At 41.7% G+C, this 23,888-nt stretch overlaps 1 protein-coding gene across 3 annotated transcripts in view; it reads right to left on the reverse strand.

Moving 5' to 3' along the window:
- Positions 1-1,039: 1,039 nt before the first annotated feature.
- Positions 1,040-23,888, reverse strand: part of rabep1 (rabaptin, RAB GTPase binding effector protein 1) — a 43,607-nt gene continuing 20,758 nt past the window's right edge. For 2 of the 3 annotated variants that reach the window (XM_034099544.2, XM_034099542.2), the window contains exons 10-18: positions 23,394-23,498; positions 23,038-23,154; positions 22,395-22,493; positions 17,417-17,557; positions 9,994-10,183; positions 7,729-7,784; positions 6,090-6,188; positions 3,887-4,003; positions 1,040-1,589 (exon numbers count right to left, since the gene is read on the reverse strand). In XM_034099544.2, the coding sequence (XP_033955435.1) occupies positions 1,488-1,589; positions 3,887-4,003; positions 6,090-6,188; positions 7,729-7,784; positions 9,994-10,183; positions 17,417-17,557; positions 22,395-22,493; positions 23,038-23,154; positions 23,394-23,498 (1,026 nt within the window). In that variant the 3' untranslated portion in view covers positions 1,040-1,487. Of the gene's footprint in view, positions 1,590-3,388; positions 3,425-3,886; positions 4,004-6,089; positions 6,189-7,728; positions 7,785-9,993; positions 10,184-17,416; positions 17,558-22,394; positions 22,494-23,037; positions 23,155-23,393; positions 23,499-23,888 lie in introns of those variants that run through there. The other variant, XM_071205462.1, reaches the window with a different exon arrangement.

The raw sequence follows: 23,888 nt of genomic DNA on the forward strand, positions 1-23,888 counted from the left end.
CTTGTTTTAATAATACATCAATCACAGATCAGTCTTTTTGATTTGCTTTCTAACACCCTGACACTTTGAAGCTGGTATAGGCAGATTTGTTCTTGCATTATCTGGCAATAATTCATCATATTTCGAGCACATTGTCCTTCAAGTCTTAGCCAGTTTTCTGGAGGGGAAAACATTGAACGTCCAGCCCTCCATCTGTCAAGCCCTTTGGGAATAACACGCTATGATTCAAGAATAAAGCGAACTGCAAAGCGTGCCAGGTTTCCCACTTTCGCTTTTTTTTCGGGGTTTCTTTGCAGTTTCAGTGTCGTTATGCCAACGCATGAAAAGCCACTTATTGTATCAGGCGCTTAACTTCTGGAATCACCATGCATGCATATCTACTTTTGTTGAGCAGCCAATAGGAATGCTTTCTCTCTGAAATGATGTGGCTAATTGGTCGCAGGCTAGATTTGATAAACCCTGAAAAACAGCAGGAATCTGATTTTCAAATAAGGCTCGAGTTACAATATGGCGAGAGGTTTATTGTGGATTATTTTTTACCCAATAACGGTAAAAGAAACTCTGCATAACCCAGCTTTAAAGTGTTGAAATGAAACCCATTCGTAGCCTCAAAGTGGTGATTAATTAACCTTGTAGATACATTAATACGAAAAGTTATATGAATTTTGTTGGGATTTTACCCACTGAATCCTCAAGAGGTTCCCCCTCTTTTAAGTGTCTTTGAATGAGCAGCTAATTGTCTTTTAATGATTAACGGCTCATTGTTATTTAACAGCTTTTAAATTACACTAAGGAAACCAATCAAAAGGAAACGCGTTATAAAATCCACTTTCCACTTCCTCTGTGTCTTCATGATTTTCAAGAAGGGTGGAAAATAAATCTTTGAAAACAGGATATGGATTTCTTCACTGTGTTTGTGCAGCTTTTAAAAAATGTCATGTCAGATGTGAGGAGAGGATGTTGCTGAAATCCTGTTAAATCCAGTTAAATTATGTGCAAGTATTTCCCATGAGTGTCCTTCATCGTGTCTTGTCACAGGGCGAGAATGAGCCAAAACAAGGAGGAAAATGTCACAGAACAACAACAGTGGAAAGGAAAGAGGAAGCGAGTGGAAATGGGAAGCAAGGACGAGGAAAATGTATGCATCCAATTTTCGTCTAAATTGACCTGGAAAGAGACGATGAAAAGTGCTTTTAGACGACGACAAACCTTTTTTGGTTGAGCTAACAGACGGAAATATATATCTACAGTAGAAACGAGACACAGACAGATCCACAGGGAGATCCCTCCGTCAACAATCACACATTTACTTATTTACATTTTTCTTGTTTTAGTAGTAGTAGTGTTCTTCTTCATTATTCTATTATCCGCAGTGTGCTCTGTACACAAGAAAAAGGCTCCTTTAGTCCCTCCAAAACTCTTCTTCTGTGGTGGTTAGGGGGCAGGGAGAGGGGGAGGGGGAATGAAGCAGTTTCCTGTCAGTGTCATCATGTGTCTGGAAGCTGGTTGATGTCAGTGAAGTTGGTGTCGTTGAGGATGACTTTGATTCGCTCCAAAGAATCCGCCTGTCGTATTCGCTCCAGCTGAACCTGCAGAAACACACAAATAACTCATTATTATTCAATTAAAACACAACAATTCCCTTTGATTATCCCTTTGGTATGTCTCCTGTTTACTCCGTTATTCCAAGGCCCCATTTACACGCAAACGCAAACGAACCGAATACGATATCAAAAAAGTATTCCGTTCACACGAGACTGCTCGAAAGCGCTGGAGACGCTGTAGTACATATGCCTGGCCTGTAAGTGGCGCTGTCTTCCGCCACAAAATACACCAAAAGCAGCGAAGAAGACCCCCGAGCATGGTTGCCATGGTTGCCCTTCTGTTCACTCACCGCGGTGGATTTAGCAACATGTAGTTCATGTAATTCTCCATGTCCACTTGTTGCTGATGGTTGTGGAAGAGGAGCTGTAGATGTTGCACTAACATCTGTAGCATGGTCAGTAGCTACTGACAGTAGCTAGTGACCATGCTACAGCAGTGAGCAGCAGAGGTGGGAGGAGACGGGGCTATGGCTTCATCGTTATCAGGAAATGATCATATAGGACGTACACACGGAGCCGTTTGCCCCCCAGAGCGTTCGGGTTGCAGATCTATCCACCTTGGGACCCGTTATCGTTTGCGGGGTCCGTTTCCGCGGTTCCATTACGGCCTCCTGTGAACGAACGGGCTATACGAAAGAGAAAAGTAGCAGATACAACCGTTTGCGTTCTCGTGTAAACAGCACCTAAGGCTTCGGATCAGAGCGTTTCATTTCACATATCCCGACTTTTTCTCATGATCAATTTTGTTTTACTCCCCGGGTTTTACTCATTGAAAACTCGGTATAACATTTTTACAACCAAACCCATTTAAGCTCACAGACTAGAGGTGGAGAAGTAGTTTTACCACGGTGTGAAAACACTATTTTACAAACAAAAATCCTGAGTTTTTCTAAAGTAAAAGAAAAGATCAGCAAAATGCACTAAAAGAAGCTCCAGCTGAACCTGCAGAGCGCCACAAACAACTCATTATTATTCAATTAAAACACAACAATTCTTTATTTGTCATTATTTACTTTGAAACGATTAACCCTTTGGCATGTCTCCTGTTAACTCTGTTAGTCTAAGGCTTTGGGTCAGAGCTTTTCTTTCCTTCTCGTCTGCTTTTACTAATTGAAATCTCTGTATACAAACTACAAAACAAAAACATTTAAGCTGTGTTTGGAATCAGCCACAAACTAGAAGTGGAAACGTAGTTTTACCACGGTGTGAAAAACACTATTTTACAAATAAAAGTCCTGAGTTTGAAATGCACTCAAAAGCCACACTTAGTTCCCAGCACTTAGTTCCCCCATGGAACTAAAGAGCAGATCGCGTTCACACCGGAATAAGTTCCCTGAGGGAAGATTACGCAAATGAGACGCTGACGTCACTTCTTCTTCTTCTGCTTTGGGTTTACTGGCAGGCCGCAAACCACTTCACGGCGTATACTGCCGCCCGAAGTCCCCGGCCAGAAGTCCCCGGAGTTGGGGACTGGCCAGCAGCTTCTACTGAAGCCTTCCGAGTAAATCGCCAGAACGCCGACACCTCCTCATTTCCATAAGTTAGTCTCTCTCCGTTGGTGCGCTGGGCTAATGCTAATGCTAATAATGCTAATGCGAGGATAATAAAATGGCGGCTCTACAAAACATTTCAGAGCTTTACGGGGCGTGGTTTGCAATCGCCCAGCCAATCAGAACTGTGGTACTTTTTTTTAAAAGTTCCCGGCACTTAGTTATTTTTTTTGTGTGAACGCGACATCAGGGGTACTAACGGAACTAAATGCGAAAAGTACGGGTGAAAAGTACTCGGTGTGAACGCGGCTAATGAAGCTCCAGCTGAACCTGCAGAGCACCACAAATAACTCATTACAATCCATTTAAAATTCAAAAACACAACACTAAATGTTTTGTCCCGCCTTATATCACAGTTCTAGTTTGTAATACTCACAAAAAATTAGTCAAAATAATTTCTATTTATTGTCGTTCTCCCCCATTCATCCAAGGACGCATGCTACGGTTTCCTCTCACAAGTGGAATAAACATCTCGTAAACAAGCATCAGAATTACGTTTATCGCCAAGCAGGTTAACACACGAGGAATGTGTCTTGGTGTACATGGTTCATACATTCACAGTTATCTTTGTTAGGATATCGTCTCATCCTTAAAAGATTTAGCTTTGTTGTTTCTCCTCATCTCTCAAACACTCTTCTCCTGGGACTAGGATGGGTCAAAAGCAGAGAACAAAGGTCACTGTGTGCATCAACATGTGTCCAATTCTACTCTAAACACTCCTCTCTCTCTCACCTGAAGAGTCTGAGAGAGTTTGACGAAGTCCTTCTGAACCTGCTCACTGACGTCCAGCTCCGTCTGCAGCCGCTGAGCTTTGTCCTTCTCATCCATCGCCTGAGTCTGGTGCGCACTCTGCAGGAGGTCAACACAACTAACACTAGATTACAGAGCCGAGACTGGGCCAAAGAAGTTATCTTAAAGGTCCCCTGCTATACTGTTTTCCATTACTCTATCCCAGGTCTCAGATATATACAGAGTCTCTGATTGGCTGAAACACCAAACAGGTCATTGCAGCATTACCCATAATCCCCTCTGTTTCAGCCCTGTTTCCAAAGTGCTGATTCTCTGTCTGTTACTTCAGATGAAGATAAGGAGCCCCTCCCCACGCCCCTCTGAGAGAGATTTGGTTACAAAGAACTCAATGGAGCTCTAGAGGAGATTCAGGTGATAAGGGGGGGGGGGGGGTTACCTTGGTTGCTGATTGGCTGATGGTTACACAAGACAACACATCGTTATGACATCATAAAGTGGCCAAAATCTGATCAGCTCATTTTCAGACAGGTTTTTATAGAAATGGATCAAAAAGAGAGAGAATCTTTGTTCCTGAAACTTTCAGAGTCTCTTTCCACAGAGGGGACACATGTTGATATAGAAGAGACAAGAAGAAGAGGGGACACATGTTGATGTAGAAGAGACATGAAGAAGAGGGGACACATGTTGATGTGGAAGAGACATGAAGAAGAGGGGACACATGTTGATGAAGAAGAGACATGAAGAAGAGGGGACACATGTTGATGTAGAAGAGACATGTAGAAGAGACATGAAGAAGAGGGGACACATGTTGATGTAGAAGAGACATGAAGAAGAGGGGACACATGTTGATGTAGAAGAGACATGAAGAAGAGGGGACACATGATGATGTAGAAGAGGCATGAAGAAGTGGGGACACATGTTGATGTAGAAGAGACATGAAGAAGAGGGGACACATGTTGATGTAGAAGAGACATGAAGAAGAGGGGACACATGTTGATGTAGAAGAGACATGAAGAAGAGGGGACACATGTTGATGTAGAAGAGACATGGAGAAGAGGGGACACATGTTGATGTAGAAGAGACATGAAGAAGAGGGGACACATGTTGATGTAGAAGAGACATGAAGAAGAGGGGACACATGTTGATGTAGAAGAGACATGAAGAAGAGGGGACACATGTTGATGTAGAAGAGACATGAAGAAGAGGGGACACATGTTGATTTAGAAGAGACATGAAGAAGAGGGGACACATGTTGATGTAGAAGAGACATGTAGAAGAGACATGAAGAAGAGGGGACACATGTTGATGTAGAAGAGACATGAAGAAGAGGGGACACATGTTGATGTAGAAGAGACATGAAGAAGAGGGGACACATGTTGATGTAGAAGAGACATGGAGAAGAGGGGACACATGTTGATGTAGAAGAGACATGAAGAAGAGGGGACACATGTTGATGTAGAAGAGACATGGAGAAGAGGGGACACATGTTGATGTAGAAGAGACATGAAGAAGAGGGGACACATGTTGATGTAGAAGAGACATGAAGAAGAGGGGACACATGTTGATGTAGAAGAGACATGAAGAAGAGGGGACACATGTTGATGTAGAAGAGACATGAAGAAGAGGGGACACATGTTGATGTAGAGGAGACATGAAGAAGAGGGGACACATGTTGATGTAGAAGAGACATGAAGAAGAGGGGACACATGTTGATGTAGAAGAGACATGAAGAAGAGGGGACACATGTTGATGTAGAAGAGACATGAAGAAGAGGGGACACATGTTGATGTAGAAGAGACACGAAGAAGAGGGGACACATGTTGATGTAGAAGAGACACGAAGAAGAGGGGACACATGTTGAAGTAGAAGAGACATGAAGAAGAGGGGACACATGTTGTTGTTGCTCTATTTATTTGCTCAACTTCACACCAACTACGTAATTTAAACAAGCTTAGTTTAAGTTTAAACAAGCATGTACGACTAATTAAAGCTAACTGGTCTCCTTTAAAGGGTGCATGACGTTATAAAGGGCTGTCTTTACGACTCCTTAAAGGGCTTTACATTCACACTCCACACATGCAAGGTGCCAACTGCTCCAGGGGGCTCACGTTCACACACACCCACACACACTGTTTCAGGTGACCTTGGTGTGTGTGAGGTGTGCAGGTGAGTGTGTGTAAATGACCTTTGCAGTGGAGAGTTCTCTGAGCTGCCGTTCCAGACCGATCCTCAGACCCTGAAGGTTCTCCAGAGTCTCCGTCTTCTCCGACAGACTCCTCTCAAACTACGGGAACCACAGAGTACATCAATAATACACAGAATACTGCAGTGTTTAATAAAACACACAATATATGCCTTCAAAATGTAGTAAAGTAGAAATATAAGTCGCATACAATTGGAATAGGGAAGTTCACATTATAATAAATACACGTTTTGAGTAAATGTCGATCTGCATCAGATTTCTTATGTATGTTCAGAAACAAATACAGTATCCAAACTATTAGGACATTAACACGTAGCTTTTAAGACTGATCACGTTCTAATTTCAGCAGTGGACCGTAATTAAGTAGATTAGCTCAAGTACTGAATTTATTAAAATACTTGGTGGATTTTGGGGACATTTGCAGGCAGCAGATTAATCTGAAAAGCTGACGTAAAAGATACGCTCTCACTTTAAAATTAAACAAAGAGAATTAACTACAGGAACCACAGAGTACAACAAGAATACACCCAAGTACTGCAGATAATACATTTGACCAGAGGTGGAGGTAGTGTTTGAATCCTTTACTTATGTAAGAGTATAAATACTATGGTCTTAAAGGCGCTCCATTAGGTTCATATTCAGATTCTACTCACACAGAAGAACAGAAGTTATGTTTTTGTCAGCAAAATGGTGTTAAAGTATCAAAAGTAAAAGTACTCAGTAAGCAGAATGGCTTTTCCCCCATAGTATCATCCTGTTTTTATCAACAACAACAACAACACCAACAACAACAACAACAACTAATGAATAACAACATACACATGTTATAACATTTTAAATACTTTAAAGTTTGGCAAAGTTAGTAGTACAGTACTGCATCATATCCTTGAAGCATACCATGTGTTTTAATATGTAAAAAGTAGCTAGAAACTATGAGTTAACTAATTAAGTATATTTTCTTCTAAAGTGCACAAATGTTGATCTGCAGGATATTTTCTAAAAGCCTGGATTTGCAGAAACTAAACAAAAATACAGTGTTGTCAAATTATTAGGACATTATGGTGTTGGCTTGAAAACAATACACCGATAAGTTCTCATGTCAGCGTCGGACACTTTAAGTACCGTACTTTCCGGACTATAAAGCGCACCTGCATACAAGCCGCAGCAGCTAAATTGTCCGTCTGTCTTGCTCTCGTTCTGTCTCTCGGTTCCACTTTTACTTTGGCGCGCTCCCTGTCTCACTCTTTTCCGGCCTCCAGCTTTTCCCGCTGGAGCCGCCGCTTAGAGGTGGCGGGCGCGGACCGGTCATAGAGCCCGTAGTGTTAAAGGTGGTTAATTTTACCTGTAAAATCCATAGATTTAGGAGGTTCCCTAGTGGCCGCTAGCTGTACAAACAAAATGGGGGAAAAAGTCGCGGTTTATAGTCCGAAAAGTACGGTAGATTAGCTCAAGTACTGCACTTATTCAAATGATCAGATCAATCTGAAAACACACAAGTTACCTTGGGCATCATGTGACTGCATGTCGGATGCAAAAGACACTGAAGAAAATGGCAGCTGTCTGCATTGACTGAGCAATTTCATTTAGGTGTATAAGTTCCAAGTCTTACTGCATGTATTACCTTTTCCTTCTCCGCCTTTATCCTCTCCATCTCCGTCTTGAGGCTGGAGAAAGATGCTGTCGGAGGAAAGGAGACGTCACTAAGAGGATCATTAACATCAGATTCCCTTTAAGTGGTCTCTTAAAACGCACCTTGCCATTCCAACACACTTCAAAACATGTGAGGGAGAAGCGCTATGTTGTGTAGACACTGTAGTTATTCATTAGTCTGACAGGTATGCTACACACACACACACACACACACACACACACACACACACACACACACACACACACACACACACACACACACACACACACACACACACACACACACACACACACAAACAAAAGAGGAAAAACTCAAATTAAATGAATAAAGTTATTCATTAGTCTGACAGGTATGCTATTCAGACAGACACGCACACACACGCGCACACACACACGTTAACACACGCACGCGCACGCACACGCACACACACACACACACACACACACACACACACACACACACACACACACACACACACACACACACACACACACACACACACACACACACACACACACACACGCAGTTAAAGCAAGCCCGCTCAAAGTGTGTCTCGTACCTTCCAAGATGTCTGAATGAAAGTAATCAACGGAAAGGAAAAGCAGAAACAGAAGAAAATGTAAAAATAATCCAGAAAGTAAAAACTATTCATGTTGGAAACATCCCCGCCGAAGTTAAAGGAACAGTTCACCCAGAAATCACTGAAATTGTATACAGTACACGTTTTCCTAGGCTCTATATGGTGCAAGAAAAACATAGGTATGTATTTCATCGCGTTAAAGACAGCGGAGCGTCCGGGTCTTATCAACGCAAACAGACAAACTAAAGAAAATAGGTCGGTTGAGTATTTCATCCATGCAAGGACAGGTGGAAATCAAAATACAACAATGTTTTCAAAAATCCAGCAAAATTAGATTCAAAGATTATCCTCGCACGAAAACAGGAAATTAAACAAGAGTTTTTTTGGACATTTTAAACCTTTTTCTGCCGTCTTTCTGAATACAAGCATTAATACTAAGGTCTTAAATTACAGATGTCAACGTCCTGATTACATCATGTTACCACAATAGAATAACAGAGAGTTTTTGTTGGCAAAATGTAATTAAAGTATCAAAACAATAAATAAATATAGTGGAAATATGTGAGTATGTGAAGTATGTCAGAATAATACTCACTACTAACAATACTTATACTAATAAACTGAGTATGGATTAAAAAAAGTAACTCATACAACCCCAATAAAAACATCTCTTCAACACCATCAAATAAAAACACGTTTTCTTAGAGAAGTTAGTTTTTGGCTGAACTAATCCTTAAACAGAAGTGTATCTCCCGTGTATCTGATGAAAGCTTATTAAACGTTCTCACCGAGAGACAAAAGTACTATATTTGCAGGGAAGTAGGCATTACATGGTGAAGTATGTGAGAATAGTAAACAATAGAGGGCCACAGTGACGCGAAACCCGGACGTAAGTTAGCATGTTGCCACTTCCTGTTTCCTCGTCTCAGAGCCAATGGGATCTCTCCAAAGGGTTTAGGAGAATAGCTGAACTAAGGTCTGTGGGTGAGACACGTTGAAGAGACGGATCACGTTTTGTTGACGTGTCTGAGAAACGATGGTTTTTACCAAGTGGCTGAACAGGACTACAGAAGTCGTGGAGGCCGTTGTACGTCATTACGCCGAACACGTAAACACTCCTCTAAGTGTGTTTCTGTTCTGCTTGAAAGCAAGTCCTCCTGCAGACTGTTCAAACAAACGCTTCAACTTGAACCATTTAGAATCTGTAGTTTGAATATGGATCTGAAGTCGGCGTGACGTTGAAGCAGCGACCCTGCTGTAGCTCCTTTAGAGCATAACGTTAACATTTTGCTTCTGGCGACTACATTTATGATTAGGAAATGATAAAAGTAGGGTAGACATGTGGAGATTATCCGGCTGAACAAAACGTGATCCGTCTCTTGAATGTGTCTCAACCACAGACCTGATTTCCAGCTATTTTCCTAAACCCTATGGAGAAATAGCATTGCGTTTTTGATGAAGGAACCAGAAGGAGTTTACTTCCGGGTTTTAGGACGCGTCACTGCGGCACTCTATTCATGGGTAAATGCACTCTGAGTTGCACCACTGACTACAGAATAAACCTAGCATGGAGATAGAGAGGGAGACGGGTGAACTAATGCTTTCAAAGTGTTAAAATCCAGCGTGTACGTGATGAGCGTATTCACCGTCCTCACCTATCTCCTCCTTGCAGCTCTCGATCTCCGACTGCAGCGTTTCCTCCAGGTTTTCCTTCAGACATTGCTCCGCCTGGTTCTGCTCCTTCAGGAACAGAATCTCCGCCTTCAGCTTCTCCTCCATGTGATCAGCTGACGTCCGTAACGCCACCACGTCTTCTCGAAACCGCACCACCAGGCCGTGGAGCTCCTGAGGAGGAAATGAAATAACATTACAGGCTTTAATTATCGTTATAAAAGCACAATGTGTGAGAGAGAGAGAGAGAGAGAGCTGTGGCTTGTGTTTGCATTCATAGCATTCTGTACAATTGCACCTTCTATTTATTTCATTTTGTATTATTTGCACTCGGTTCTTCTTTGTGCTCCACACACATTTCTCTTGGGATAGATTAAGTCTCATCTTTGTCTCATTTCTTATTAAAAAGTTATGTGAGGAGCTGGAAAGTGTGCTGTTGTGCAGATGACCACATGTCCCCCATTCTGGCTTCACTGGCTGCCAATACATTTTAGGGTTCTTTCAAAATCCTTTTATTTACTTTTAAATCCCTAAATGGCATGACCCCACCTTATCTGTCTGAGCTGCTACACCCTTACACGCCCACCCGCCCTCTCAGGTCAGCGGATCGACTGCTCCTGAACGTGCCCAGAACCAAGTCTAAACGGAGTGTGTCAAACTCAAGGCCCGGGGGCCAAATCCGGCCCTTGGTGGATTTAATTTCGGCCCGCAGGATAATTTCTAATTCCTATTAGATCTGGCCCGCCGGTATATTGCACGCACACCTTCACTCCATCCTGAGGGTCTCCTCAGCTCAGAGCCTGAGCCCAAACATTGATGACCTTGCTCCCAAGATGAGATGCCAAGTGTCTGAGCTAGCATCTCAGAGCAGCACACTGAGTTCAATGGATGCTTCCTTCTGCACTTTCTCTCTCACGACAGCAGGGCATGTTTGGTTTTCTCTTTGAGGGGAATAGTTTTGTTGAAGCTGCTGTTGGCCTGTGGAGAAATGTACTCATAAGAAGTGACTCTGGAGAAGCTGCAGATAGAGCCATGAGAAATGAATGCAACTGATTATTTAATGTTGTTTTTATAGGCAATAATTGAAGCTATGTTAGTTCCAGGTTTAATATGTGCAACAAGTTCATTTCAATACGTTTAGCAATAAACATTGAACCAGTCCGGCCCTCCACTAGTACCCATTTTTTTATTTTGGCCCACGGTGTATTTGAGTTCGACCCCCCTGCTGTAGCGGCCCCCACACCGTGGAACGATCTGCCCCTGCACATCAGACAGGTCCCCACACTGTAGATCACATTATGTTTGTGTGTTGTCTTGTCTGTTGTTTTGTACATGTTTTTACATCTTGTTTATGTTTCACTCTTTGCTCCGGATATGGAAGAACGGAAATAACATGTTCACGTATAAATAAATATATATAACCCAAAAAATGCAGGAAATTCCTAAAACCCTTCTTCCCATGTTTTATTATTTTTAGATTGTTTAAAGAATGATTGAATACATTTTAATGCCACCATTATCTTCAGATTAATTAATTAAATGTCTTTCAAGACGTTTTAAGTACCTCTTGGAAACCTGTTAAGCTTCTTACACACCAAGCCGATGTTCGGCGTTGATAGATGTCAATAGATTTCGGGCCGTTGATGAGCGTCGTGTCGCCCTACTCAGAATGGTGTGTCCCGCACCGTCGTGTCTTTTCGGCCGTGCCGACACCTTCCGCCGCCGATTCGACATGTGGAATCGGGAGGCCGTCGGCCAAAGAAATCACTCTGATTGGCTGTTCAGCTAGCGAATCAGTGCATGAGAAGCGAAACGGAAGTGAGGGACCCAAACAAACGATTAAGAAGGCACATCTGAGGTTTCATTTACCTCCAGCTCTCGACTCAGGTTCGGGAAAGCCCCGTGAGCTTCTCGCTGTAGAGGGAACATGGAACGCACACGCTGTGGAAGCTATTCAGTATTTTTCACATTATTTAATTTTTTTTTAATTGTTATTTTTTGTTTTGTAGAATTAATTAATTTACAGCCATATTATTTAAGTTAAGTTGTGTTCCAGCTAAAATGCTTTTATTTTGAAGGTGATGGGTCAATTTGGGCACACAGCTGGTTAAGTCAGTCAGGGCACAGCAGCAGTCAGTGGGCACCGGCGGGAAGGGCTATGGTTTTCTACCAGTATCAGGGCTGAGAGCAGCAAACATTTCAACACCTTTTGCTGTATTGTTCAAGCTAATAAATACCACACAAACGTTGATGCCTTGTCTGGACAATGGACTCATTACCAACTCATGATCTGTGTAAGATCCACTATACCTGGTGCCTCAGTGGCTTTTTGAAGTGTTATTGTTGTTGACAAATAGCCACTACACACGCTATTTGTTGTTTGTTTATATCACGCAGTCTGTTCTTCTTCTCTCGGTGTATCACGCAGTCTGTCTTCCGGTTGTTGCCTCTTTTGAAAGACGAATACACACTACCGCCGCCTGCTGGTAGGGAGAGTTATTGCCACTCACGCATGCGCAGTTCGTACGTGCTACTTGGCTGAAGTCTTTGCGGTGTGTTCCAGTGCGACTGTTGGCTAAAACGTAGAGACGTGAGGCGACGGAACTTGGTGTGTAAGAGGCTTAAGATGTTCCCTCAGTTTGAACAGGGTTGCCAAGGGTTGCCAACTCTCACGCATCTGGCGTGTGACACACGCTTTCACCCTCAATCTCACGCTCTCACGCTGCCCAAACTATTCTCACGCCAAAAACAAGAATACCGAAGACTAGAAACGGTTTTGAAAACTTTTGTCAGGTAGTGATCGTCTTCTCAATAGAACATCTTTGATAATGTCTTCTGGCCAATCAGAATCAAGATAACGGCGTGGTGTTGTTGCAGGAAGTCCTGACGGAGAATACTTTTGCTGTAGTACATCTCTACATCGATACAACATTACGTGTTGATAGAAATCAACACGTAATGAAATAAGACCCCACGGTTTGATGATTGATAGGTGTGTGGGCTGTCTTTCATGTTGACACACAGAACAATGGGGGCGATCCACCCTTATCCACAATGTAAAGTAATTCACACAGCTTCTTCCCTCCTCTCTCTGTGAGGAGCAGCAGGTTCAGCTTTCAGAACAAAGTAACAACAAACTAAAATGGCATTCATTTGTTTAAATATGTCGTGTAGTAATAGATGTATTTATTTTTCTTCTCAAGAGAGTACCAGAATGTGTATTTTATGTTAGTATTTCAAAAAATCTCCTGGGGGAGAATCCCCCCAGACCCCCCTGGTTGGGCTTTCAGCATGTCAACTCTTTGACCTGTGGGGAAATTGCAGGATTGGCTCCAGGTCGCCCTTTTTATTTACTACAAGACAAATGTGCCTTTTTATTTCATACAGTTCAGTTTGGATTGAGACTGGGAAATAATCTAAACTTCACGCGTGGCGTTTCACTGTCAAGGCCAGCGTGTATGTAATTACATTGCAAATACTGACTTCACCCCACCACTGTATGGGTTAGCCCAGAGTTAGCCCTACCATAGATTACCCAACAAAAATACTCTCTGGCAACTGCCGACCCGTATTGCGCAAGTGCAGATCTAAGATCCAGTAGAAATGATAAAAAAGTAAAAGTCTGCTGCTTATTGTTCTGGCCAACATAGAGTGTGTTAATTAATATGTTTGGCAGTTTGGAGTAAGTTAGATTTGTGTGTGTGTGTTTCATGTATAGGCCTCTCACGATAATTAATTTTGTTGGATACATTTTCCAGGAAATTATTGCGATAAACAATAATATTGTCGGCACCGTTGTATGACCATTTTAGACCCCTGACATAATGATAATATATTATAATAATTGAAGTACATCCTTTCGAACTGCTAGTCACATCCTCATGTAAATGGGAATTTATCGAGTTCATTTTTATTTATCGTACGATAAGTCAATTAATTGCTTATCGCCACAGGCACACAATAAAACAGTGGAAACAAACATGTGTTTGACTTTCATTAGTGAATGAAACTGTGTGCCCTTTATAGTCTGTGTCCAATATTGTGTATTTGTATATATTGTATATATATCCTATATCCTATATGCTAAGGTCCCGCTGCTGACACGATAGCAGTCATTTAGTGCGCATATGTGTAATTAAACCCATGATATCAAAATCTCACTCCAGCCAGGTGCCCAAAGTTGGCAACCCTGGTTTTAATAACCCAATCCCATTAAGTAAACCCCCAGTTTAGATAAAGTGATGGTAACTTAATCACAAGGTACTTTTACATTACATTACATTGCATTTAGCTGACGCTTTTATCCAAAGCGACTTACAATACTTGCTACTTTACACACAATAAGAATATCTGATGCAACAAAATCCAAACTTTATTCAAATTCCAATAGTAATTGAAGATAAGATAAACTAAAATGTACTTTAATAATCCCAATTGTGGATGTTTTTTTAGTTGCAGCAGCTTAAAACAAAACATAAAAGGAAGAATCGGTAATTACACTGCCTTGTATTAACATGATAATGCTTCAGGGGACGATGCAGATTTAAATGTTATGTGAGCAGCTTGTTTGAACCACCAACAGTGATCTAGTGGAGGTGGAGAAACACGGATGATGAGCCTCATCATCCGTGTTTCTCCACCTCCACTAGATCACTGCCCACTCTCACAGATTAATATCCACAGCGCACCATTCAGCTGGAGAGTAACAGTGTGGGAGGGTTAAGAGTGTGTTGGAGAGCACACACAATTAAAAAGAAAGGCTTATATTCTCACACTGTCCCAAAATCACACGTGTAGTGGAGGCATCAAGGCTTTTAAAAGTCCGACAGCTATCATATAATCACGTGTGACCTGCTCTATCGAAATCAGTCGCATTAACCTGAAGATTCCTAGCTTTCTCATGATATCAGGATTGCTGTTGTACTCCAAATATTAAGCACAATGTGTCACATTATATAACGACTGTCACCGAGTCCTCATCTTGAGAAAAGGCCTTCAAAGTTGAGAAAACGCTCACGAGAAACACCGGCTGTTGTTGTGCCTGCTGTGACGTCAAGTTACTCCGTTCTCCGCTTGTATTTATGCCAAAGCTTCAACGCTGTTTTTATCATCTGAATTTGCCGAAACAAGTTTAATATTCTGAAAGCCAAGACTTTGTTTATTTTAAATCAGATGAAAACAAACGGTAACGGACCCTGCCGTGTTGTTTATGATTACTATACGCCTTACATTCATAATGTCAGCGGGAGGGAGGGGGGGCGGCGCTGCGGAACAGCAGAGTGCGAGTGAGAGCTGTCTTCGTCCCTTTGCAAGCTTCAAACATGTATTTATCGTGTGATGTTGGAAATAAAAGTTTCAAATTCTGAAAGCCAAGACTTTGTTTGTTTAAAATCAAACAAAACCCCGAACCCCGAAAAACAATTTTTTTTACGCAAATCCACGTTTATTTTGAAATGAGCCGTTGCGACTGATTTCTATAGAGCGGCGAAGTCCCTCCCCTTCCGGGGAGCTCCATGGGACCTTATTTCAGAAAAGGTATGTATTGAAGTCAATGGAGAGAGAAAGATTATCTCTCGATCCCGTTTGAATTGTGCCATGAATTACACACGTGATGTTTGTCAATCTTAAAACATAATTTCCGTGTCAAAAAAGTCACAGTTTGTCGTAAAACTGTTGAAATATAAGACTATGAAAAATACGCAGCTAGAAAGACTACAAATCCCAGAGTCCCGGTCCCGCATGCTGGCTCTCACGGAACCGACTAACTCCCCTTGTGTGTGTGCACAGCTCTCAACGCGCCCAGACTTGGAGTGATTTTCACCTCTTTTAATACTTTCCGCCTCGTTCTGAGAGAAAGAAGTGAAATGTTTCAACGGGACGGCCGTCTGGGTGTGTGGTGCGAGACGGGAGATGTAGTTCATTGAGCGGTTTCACAAAAACAAGTGTTACTTCACAGTTTTAAAGCACGTTTTTATTTGTTTGACTTTGGCAAAATTATCTTTTAAATTGACAAACATCATATGTGTAATTCGTGGCACAATTCACACGGGATCGAAAGATAACTTTTCTCTCTCCATTGACTTCAATACATACTTTTTCCGAAATAAGGTCCCATGGAGGAAAGGGAGGGACTTCGCCTCTCGATAGAGCGGGTCCATCTTCCCTTTAAGGTTAGGTTCTCATGCTATAAACACTTCCTCTTAAAGCCTTTTTTACCGGCAACAAGCAATGTGTTTAAAAATGATGTCTCTTTCGTTCATTCTTGAGGTACGAGTCTTTCTTGTAAGGCATTTTGCTCCTTCTTCAAAAATCTGATATATCAGAATAATGGTAGAAAAACATGGACATCATTAGCATTTAGATTCCCACAGTTTCTCCAGCAGTGCGACGTTCATTTGTCGAGCACTGAAGTGCCTCGTGTTGAAACGTGCCATACATCACAACTTACCTTTATCTTCATGAAGCATGATGACACCCGCACTTTTTGAAGATGTTTCACAATAAAAGTCTAAAGGTGGAATCAAAGATCTGCGTGCTGCACGGAAATCTCTTGATAAATATCCGCAAGAGCAATATTTACTAAATACAAGCACCCTTGATGACGATGTGATTTAACACTTTTAGATACACATTCTGGTCTGTTGAAAGACTATTTTACACATTCTGGTCTGTTGAAAGACTATTTTACACATTCTGGTCTGTTGAAAGACTATTTTTACATATTCTGGTCTGTTGAAAGACGATTTTTACACATTCTGGTCTGTTGAAAGACTATTTTTACACATTCTGGTCTGTTGAAAGACTATTTTTACATATTCTGGTCTGTTGAAAGACGATTTTTACATATTCTGGTCTGTTGAAAGACTATTTTTACACATTCTGGTCTGTTGAAAGACTATTTTTACATATTCTGGTCTGTTGAAAGACGATTTTTACACATTCTGGTCTGTTGAAAGACGATTTTTACACATTCTGGTCTGTTGAAAGACTATTTTTACACATTCTGGTCTGTTGAAAGACTATTTTTACATATTCTGGTCTGTTGAAAGACTATTTTACACATTCTGGTCTGTTGAAAGACTATTTTTACATATTCTGGTCTGTTGAAAGACGATTTTTACACATTCTGGTCTGTTGAAAGACTATTTTACACATTCTGGTCTGTTGAAAGACGATTTTACATATTCTGGTCTGTTGAAAGACTATTTTACATATTCTGGTCTGTTGAAAGACGATTTTACATATTCTGGTCTGTTGAAAGACTATTTTTACATATTCTGGTCTGTTGAAAGACTATTTTTACACATTCTGGTCTGTTGAAAGACTATTTTACATATTCTGGTCTGTTGAAAGACAACGTTGAGCCCAACTTCCTATACGATGTTGAATTGAGTGTTATCTCCGTACTTGCACAGTGTTGGGCATCTGGAAGTCCTCCTGCTGCTGCAGCTCCTCGTGCAGCCGGTGTTTCCCCTGCAGGCTCTCGTTGTCTCTCTGCAGACGGCTCAGCTCGTCGGCCACCTGCTCCCTCGACTTCACCAGCACCGCCTGAAACCAACAAACCAACACACTAAATAAATGAATCCCTGCAGCTCATCGTGTCTCTGCTCGTTGCCCTTTTTCCCACCGGCCATAAGACTGTTAAAGACACACAGGCGCTTGGGGAACCTGTGTGCTTTTATTTGATCATTTATCTATTTCATGTTTTTATTGTGTTTTACTGTGTATTGTGTTTTCAGCACTTGTGGTAATTTGTTCTTTTATGACTCCTATGATGTTTTAATGTTTAGCCAAGCACTTTGTGACCACATTTTACTTACTTTGTACTTACTTAAACACCTGAACTAAGAATATCCATAACATTCACCTGAGGCCTGTACTACGAAGCCGGATTTTCGCTTAGCGAGCTCAGAGCTCAACTCAGTGAAAGCACCGCCTGCTGACCAATCAGAGCTCAGTGTGCGGAGTTTAAAGCGATCAAGTCATATTACAGGAGAAAGGAAATACAGAAAAACTGCCGTCGCAGGAAAGACGGCCGGCAAAAATCACCGACTGTGTGAACGTGAACATTAATAGAATATCACCTCCATCTTCAGAGCAATCTGACTATTATAACATTAGCGTTAAGAAAGCTTACTTAAATATCGGCCACTACATAAGTAACCGGATCAGAGTACATTAAGTACAGTCCGCGGCATATCACTTCATAATGTATCACATATCTCCTTATCTGAGTCAGCTGAGCCGTATCTGGCCGTGCAACACTCACAGTGTCACACCCTGTATGCAGAAGTATTATTTTAAGCAACACATAAGTTGACGAAACACTCGAGACAAATGTAATTAAAGTCAGATCGTGTTTTAGACGGGGCAGTGATATCATAAACCTGTTAATGTACGCATTCAAACACGTGTTCTGTTCCCAGCTGTGTTCCCCTTGCAGGTGCAGCTCTGTGGCTTTGATCCTGGTCAAGTGTTTAAGTCATGGATGTTTAAAGTTTAACTTCTTCATATTTGTCTAATATTATAGTTGACTTTTCATTCATTTTTATTTATCACTTGTATATAGACTCTTATGGCACTACTTCTATTCTATTTACTTGCACTATTTTATCTGTTGTATTGTGTTGCGCTGTTAGAGGAGCTGTGACCTAAGATGTGTATTGACATAACTGCACTGTAGCTACAGTACACACACACACACACACACACACACACACACACACACACACACACACACACACACACACACACACACACACACACACACACACACACACACACACACACACACACACACACACACACACACACACACACACACACACACACACACACACACACACACACACACACACACACACACACACACACACACACACACACACACACACACACACACACGACAACAACAGCCTTGAATCTGTTTGCCTTTAAGAACACGTCGACACATGGTGCAGCAGAGTGACTCAGATCAGACTGCATTCATTGCAATTTTTAAAAGTAAATTAAAGACCTATCTTTTTAATTTGGCTTATCATTTTTAGTAGTATTACTGTTCATGTTTTATTGTTTTAACATATATATATATATATATAGTTTCAACTTTGTGTATTGGGTTTTTTAAACAGCATACAGTTATTCTATCAGAGCATGTATCAAAAGTAGGTAAACAAATCTTCCCTTTGTAGAAAAATAGGTAGAGTAACAACGTAAATACTGCTTAACACCACGCAGACAGAAGACACAGACAGAAGACAGACTGAAGACACAGACAGAAGACAGACTGAAGACACACAGACAGACAGACAGACAGACAGAAGACACACAGACAGAAGACACACAGACAGAAGACACACAGACAGAAGACACACAGACAGAAGACACACAGACAGAAGACACAGACAGAAGACAGACTGAAGACACAGACAGACAGACAGACAGAAGATACACAGACAGAAGACACAGACAGAAGACAGACTGAAGACACACAGACAGACAGACAGAAGACACACAGACAGAAGACACACAGACAGAAGACACAGACAGAAGACAGACTGAAGACACAGACAGACAGACAGAAGATACACAGACAGAAGACACAGACAGAAGACACAGACAGAAGACACAGACAGAAGACACACAGACAGAAGACACAGACAGAAGACACAGACAGAAGACACAGACAGAAGACAGACTGAAGACACAGACAGACAGACAGACAGAAGATACACAGACAGAAGACACAGACAGAAGACAGACTGAAGACACACAGACAGACAGACAGAAGACACACAGACAGAAGACACACAGACAGAAGACACAGACAGAAGACACAGACAGAAGACACAGACAGAAGACAGACTGAAGACACAGACAGACAGACAGAAGATACACAGACAGAAGACACAGACAGAAGACACAGACAGAAGACACAGACAGAAGACACAGACAGAAGACACAGACAGAAGACACAGCCAGAAGACACAGACAGAAGACACACAGACAGAAGACACACAGACAGAAGACACAGACAGAAGACACACAGGCAGAAGACACAGACAGAAGACACACAGACAAAAAATAAGCAAATAAATAAATAGAAAACCAGTCAGCTGAAACGAAAACGTCAATAATAAACAATAAATGTCAGTACGGCAGGTTTTGAATGATGTTCCTCACTTGTTATTGTCATTTTCTGTCATACTCTGTGAAGCACTTTGGGCTGCGTCAAGCATGAAAGGGGCCGTGTAAATAAAGTGTATTATTATTATATTAGTATCTGATTGTCCCTGCAGAGCCTTCCCTCTGCTGGGTGACTTGCTCCCACGTAGCCTGTCTCGTTTAAAGACCTTCTTGTTCTCCCGTGCTTCTGCAGACCGCGTATAAGACGTATCAGTCTGTGCTTTCTAAATTGGGGTTTTCTATTTAGTTGTGTTTTAAAATGTGTTTACATCATGTATGAGGGCTTTCAGGGTGTTTCTCAATGTCGAGGACGCTTCCTTGGTAGCACATGTCCCTCCGAGTCAGGTCCTTCAGAAGCGACTCAAGAATCCTTCCTAGCCTCGGAAAACGAAGAACGGTGGAACAGGCTAACAGGTGTGCGTCATACGCGAGGCCCCGCCTTAAATGGAGCGCAATTTGAAATTGGTCCGCGCGCAAAGCATTGTGGGGATTTTAAGACCGCGGAGGATACACATGTGCAGCCTTGAAATTTCCCGCAACGAAGGACGCCGGCCTCGGAAGAATTCCAAGTATGCTGGACATTGGAACAGCCCTTCGACGGCACTCGATGACGAAGCATCCTTGAAATGGTGGCTCTGGAGCAGCCTTCCTCGACATTGAGAAACACCCACAGTCTGTGGCAATAAGTATGGTTTTATGGTCTCGTGCTTTTACATTAGTTTCTTTTTGCCCTATCGCTTCTTGACTAAATGTATGTACCGGTATATGCTTTTTTTATATATTTATTGATGTACAGCACTTTGGTCAACTCTGTTGTTTTTGAATGTGCTATATAAATAAAGTTGGATGGGATTGGGTGTAACGTTATGACTCGATGCATGACGGTATTAAGGTTTTTAAATCAAAGCAGCAGCAGCAGCAGGAAGGTCTCGTGTTTTCTGGCAGGAGAGTTTGTCTGCACAGGATTAGAGATCCCGCTGCAGCTGCACATTCATTATTGAGAATGTTTCTCACTTCCTTCCTTCCTGTTTTTCCCTCACAATGATGGGCTAGAAATAATAAGTGCACTTACTTTACTTAGCCGTGCATATTGCATTTTTCTTCAGTGGTTTACAGTAAGTCAATCTGTAGGATTTGTCGTGGGGGAGGAGCAATGTTTGGGCTTATTAAACGTAATCTTTGGAAGTGATTAAATCCTGTAGCCGAGAGGGAATATGTGTGGTCGGGAGGAACAGCTCAATCTCAAAAAGCTGGTCACTTTTACCACAAAAAGGCAATATTTTGTCTATCTTCCTCCATTCGAGAGAAAATCTAAAAGACAACATGGATGACTTATATATTTTGTGATATGCGTCGAAAATGTTAAGATTTTCTGTGTTTGATATAATTATTTATGGGTATTTTCTCAATGCATTATTTTGTTTATACTTAGTTTACCTAGCAACACATATGGCAATTACTCATATATATATACATTTATGGCACTTTATCAAACTTTAATCCTATCCTATTATATATATATATTTATTTATAATCTTGATTTCCCCGACAACAAAATCATGAAAAGCAGCACTGTGAAAGTTGTGTTTAACTCATGCACTTATAAGTACCCTGGAAATGAGTTATTAATCTTGGAAAAAGCATGAAAAAGGTCTATAGGCTAATGAAGCAACTACTTGGTCAACTTATCGACAACCAGGGGTCGGCCCTAACATTGGCTGCACTGAAAATCTGTGTTTTAAAATGAGTATTTAGAATATATGGTTGCCATTTGAAATGTAGTGTTTACCAGAGATACACACACATTTCTTGAAAATAAGCTTAAAAAACCCTGCAGAAATGTGTAAATAACGTACATTTACACATACTTTTTTATCAGTGATGTACAGTGTATACATTTGATCATTTCTGCTGTGGTTAATGATCAATGTTTGGACAGTTTTACAAGGAATCTCCTCCAACAACCTTCTGCCTGTGTGCTAAGAAGCAACAGAGAAAAGTAACCACTAACCAGCTTCAAAGGAGTCTGGCTGCATGTCAGCTAACAGAGGAGCCTGTTGTCAAAACAAAAACCTGATATGCTTTTTATAAGAGCTTCAGCCTCGCCAACATTACCCGACTGACATTAGGGAGGAACTGGAGATCCGAACACAGCAGGCGAGAACAAGCAACGACGAGGCGGGGAGAAGACGCTGCTCACCATCTGCTGCTGTGTGCTCCTCTTAGCGTCACTGAAGGCCTGCTGCAGCGCGCACAGCAACGCCTCCGAATCCTGCACCCGCTGCATGAGGGCGGACGCCTGCAGCACAGACAATAACATCGCTCAAATAAGAATGGGATTAAAATGCATACAAATGTTAAAGTACAACACAAAAGTAGTGGCATCAAAATATACTTTAAAGTACTCATTATGCAGCTCTAACATTACATACATGGAGTGGAGCAAACAAGAACAAAAGTTGCCTCTCAGATGAATTGGAGAAGTAAAAAGTCCCAAATATGGAAATAATCAGAAACAATATTCCGTGTTTGAAGCATGGAGAGAGCTACAACTGTATTGTATGCGCAATCATGATTTGTAGAATAACTTAAACTGCGAAAATTAGTCAAATATTAGTTGCTATAATTGCCAAGTATTTAAAAAAATTCCAAATTAATGTTTTAAATCAGATCAAAGTAAGTATCTCTGGGTCTCTGCGCGCTCGCTTACTCCTAAAGTTGATTTAAAACGGCTCCGGGAGGGTCAACAGTCAACAATCATCATCATCATCATCATCATCATCATCATCATCATCATCATCATCATCATCATCATCATCATCATCATCATCATGTGTCCAAACCTTAGCAGCAGTTTCCTCGTTGCCCACTTTGACCGAGTCTTCCAGAGTCTGTTTCTCCGTCATCGTTCTCTCCAGATGATCGTTGGCCTGACGCAGCATCACCTGCAGCTTCTTCACCTGCGGGACACGAAGACGGAACATTACGATAATGAACATTTTGACGCTAGATTGGTCATCGATTGGTTATCTTACAAAGCATCAGCTAAATGTAATATATCTTCCTCTTGTTTGTATATGTTTAAAGGTTGAATGTGTGTAGTCTATCTTTTAAACAGATGTTCACACGGTCTCTTCCGTCCCGGGTTGTATTTTCTAGTAGTAAATAAAAGACATAAGGTGACATCAAAGACACAAACCTGGTCTCGAGTGTCGGCCTCTTGTCCCTGGATGGCCTGCAGCTGCTTCTCGTAGTTGGAGCACATGTCGCAGCGTCTGCCAAGCTGCCTGCCAGCATTTTTCACCTGGTGACCACAAACACACCCTTAGACAACTTTAAAAATACCTATCTGGTTATGGAAAAGAAATGTTGGGTCATTCAAACTCTCTCTCATGCTTCTGTGTTTAATGTATTTTTGTAACTCTGGCTTCGGGATAAATAAAGTCCTTTCTTATCTTATCTATTAGACCCGTTTACATGGAGACAGTTCGGGTTGTATCTGCTACTTTTTTCTATCGTATAGAGTACGGTTCGTTCACACGAGGCCGTGACGGAACCGCGGAGACGGACCCCTCAAACGATAACGGTGTCTGCGGACGGAACGCTCTGGGGGGGCAAAGGGCTCCGTGTGTACGCCCGATACGCCATAGCCCCGCCTCTCCCCACCTCTCACCCTGTGTCACCCGCGTCATTG

The sequence above is a fragment of the Pseudochaenichthys georgianus genome, chromosome 14 (assembly GCF_902827115.2).
Source record: "Pseudochaenichthys georgianus chromosome 14, fPseGeo1.2, whole genome shotgun sequence".
Lineage (NCBI taxonomy): Eukaryota > Metazoa > Chordata > Actinopteri > Perciformes > Channichthyidae > Pseudochaenichthys > Pseudochaenichthys georgianus.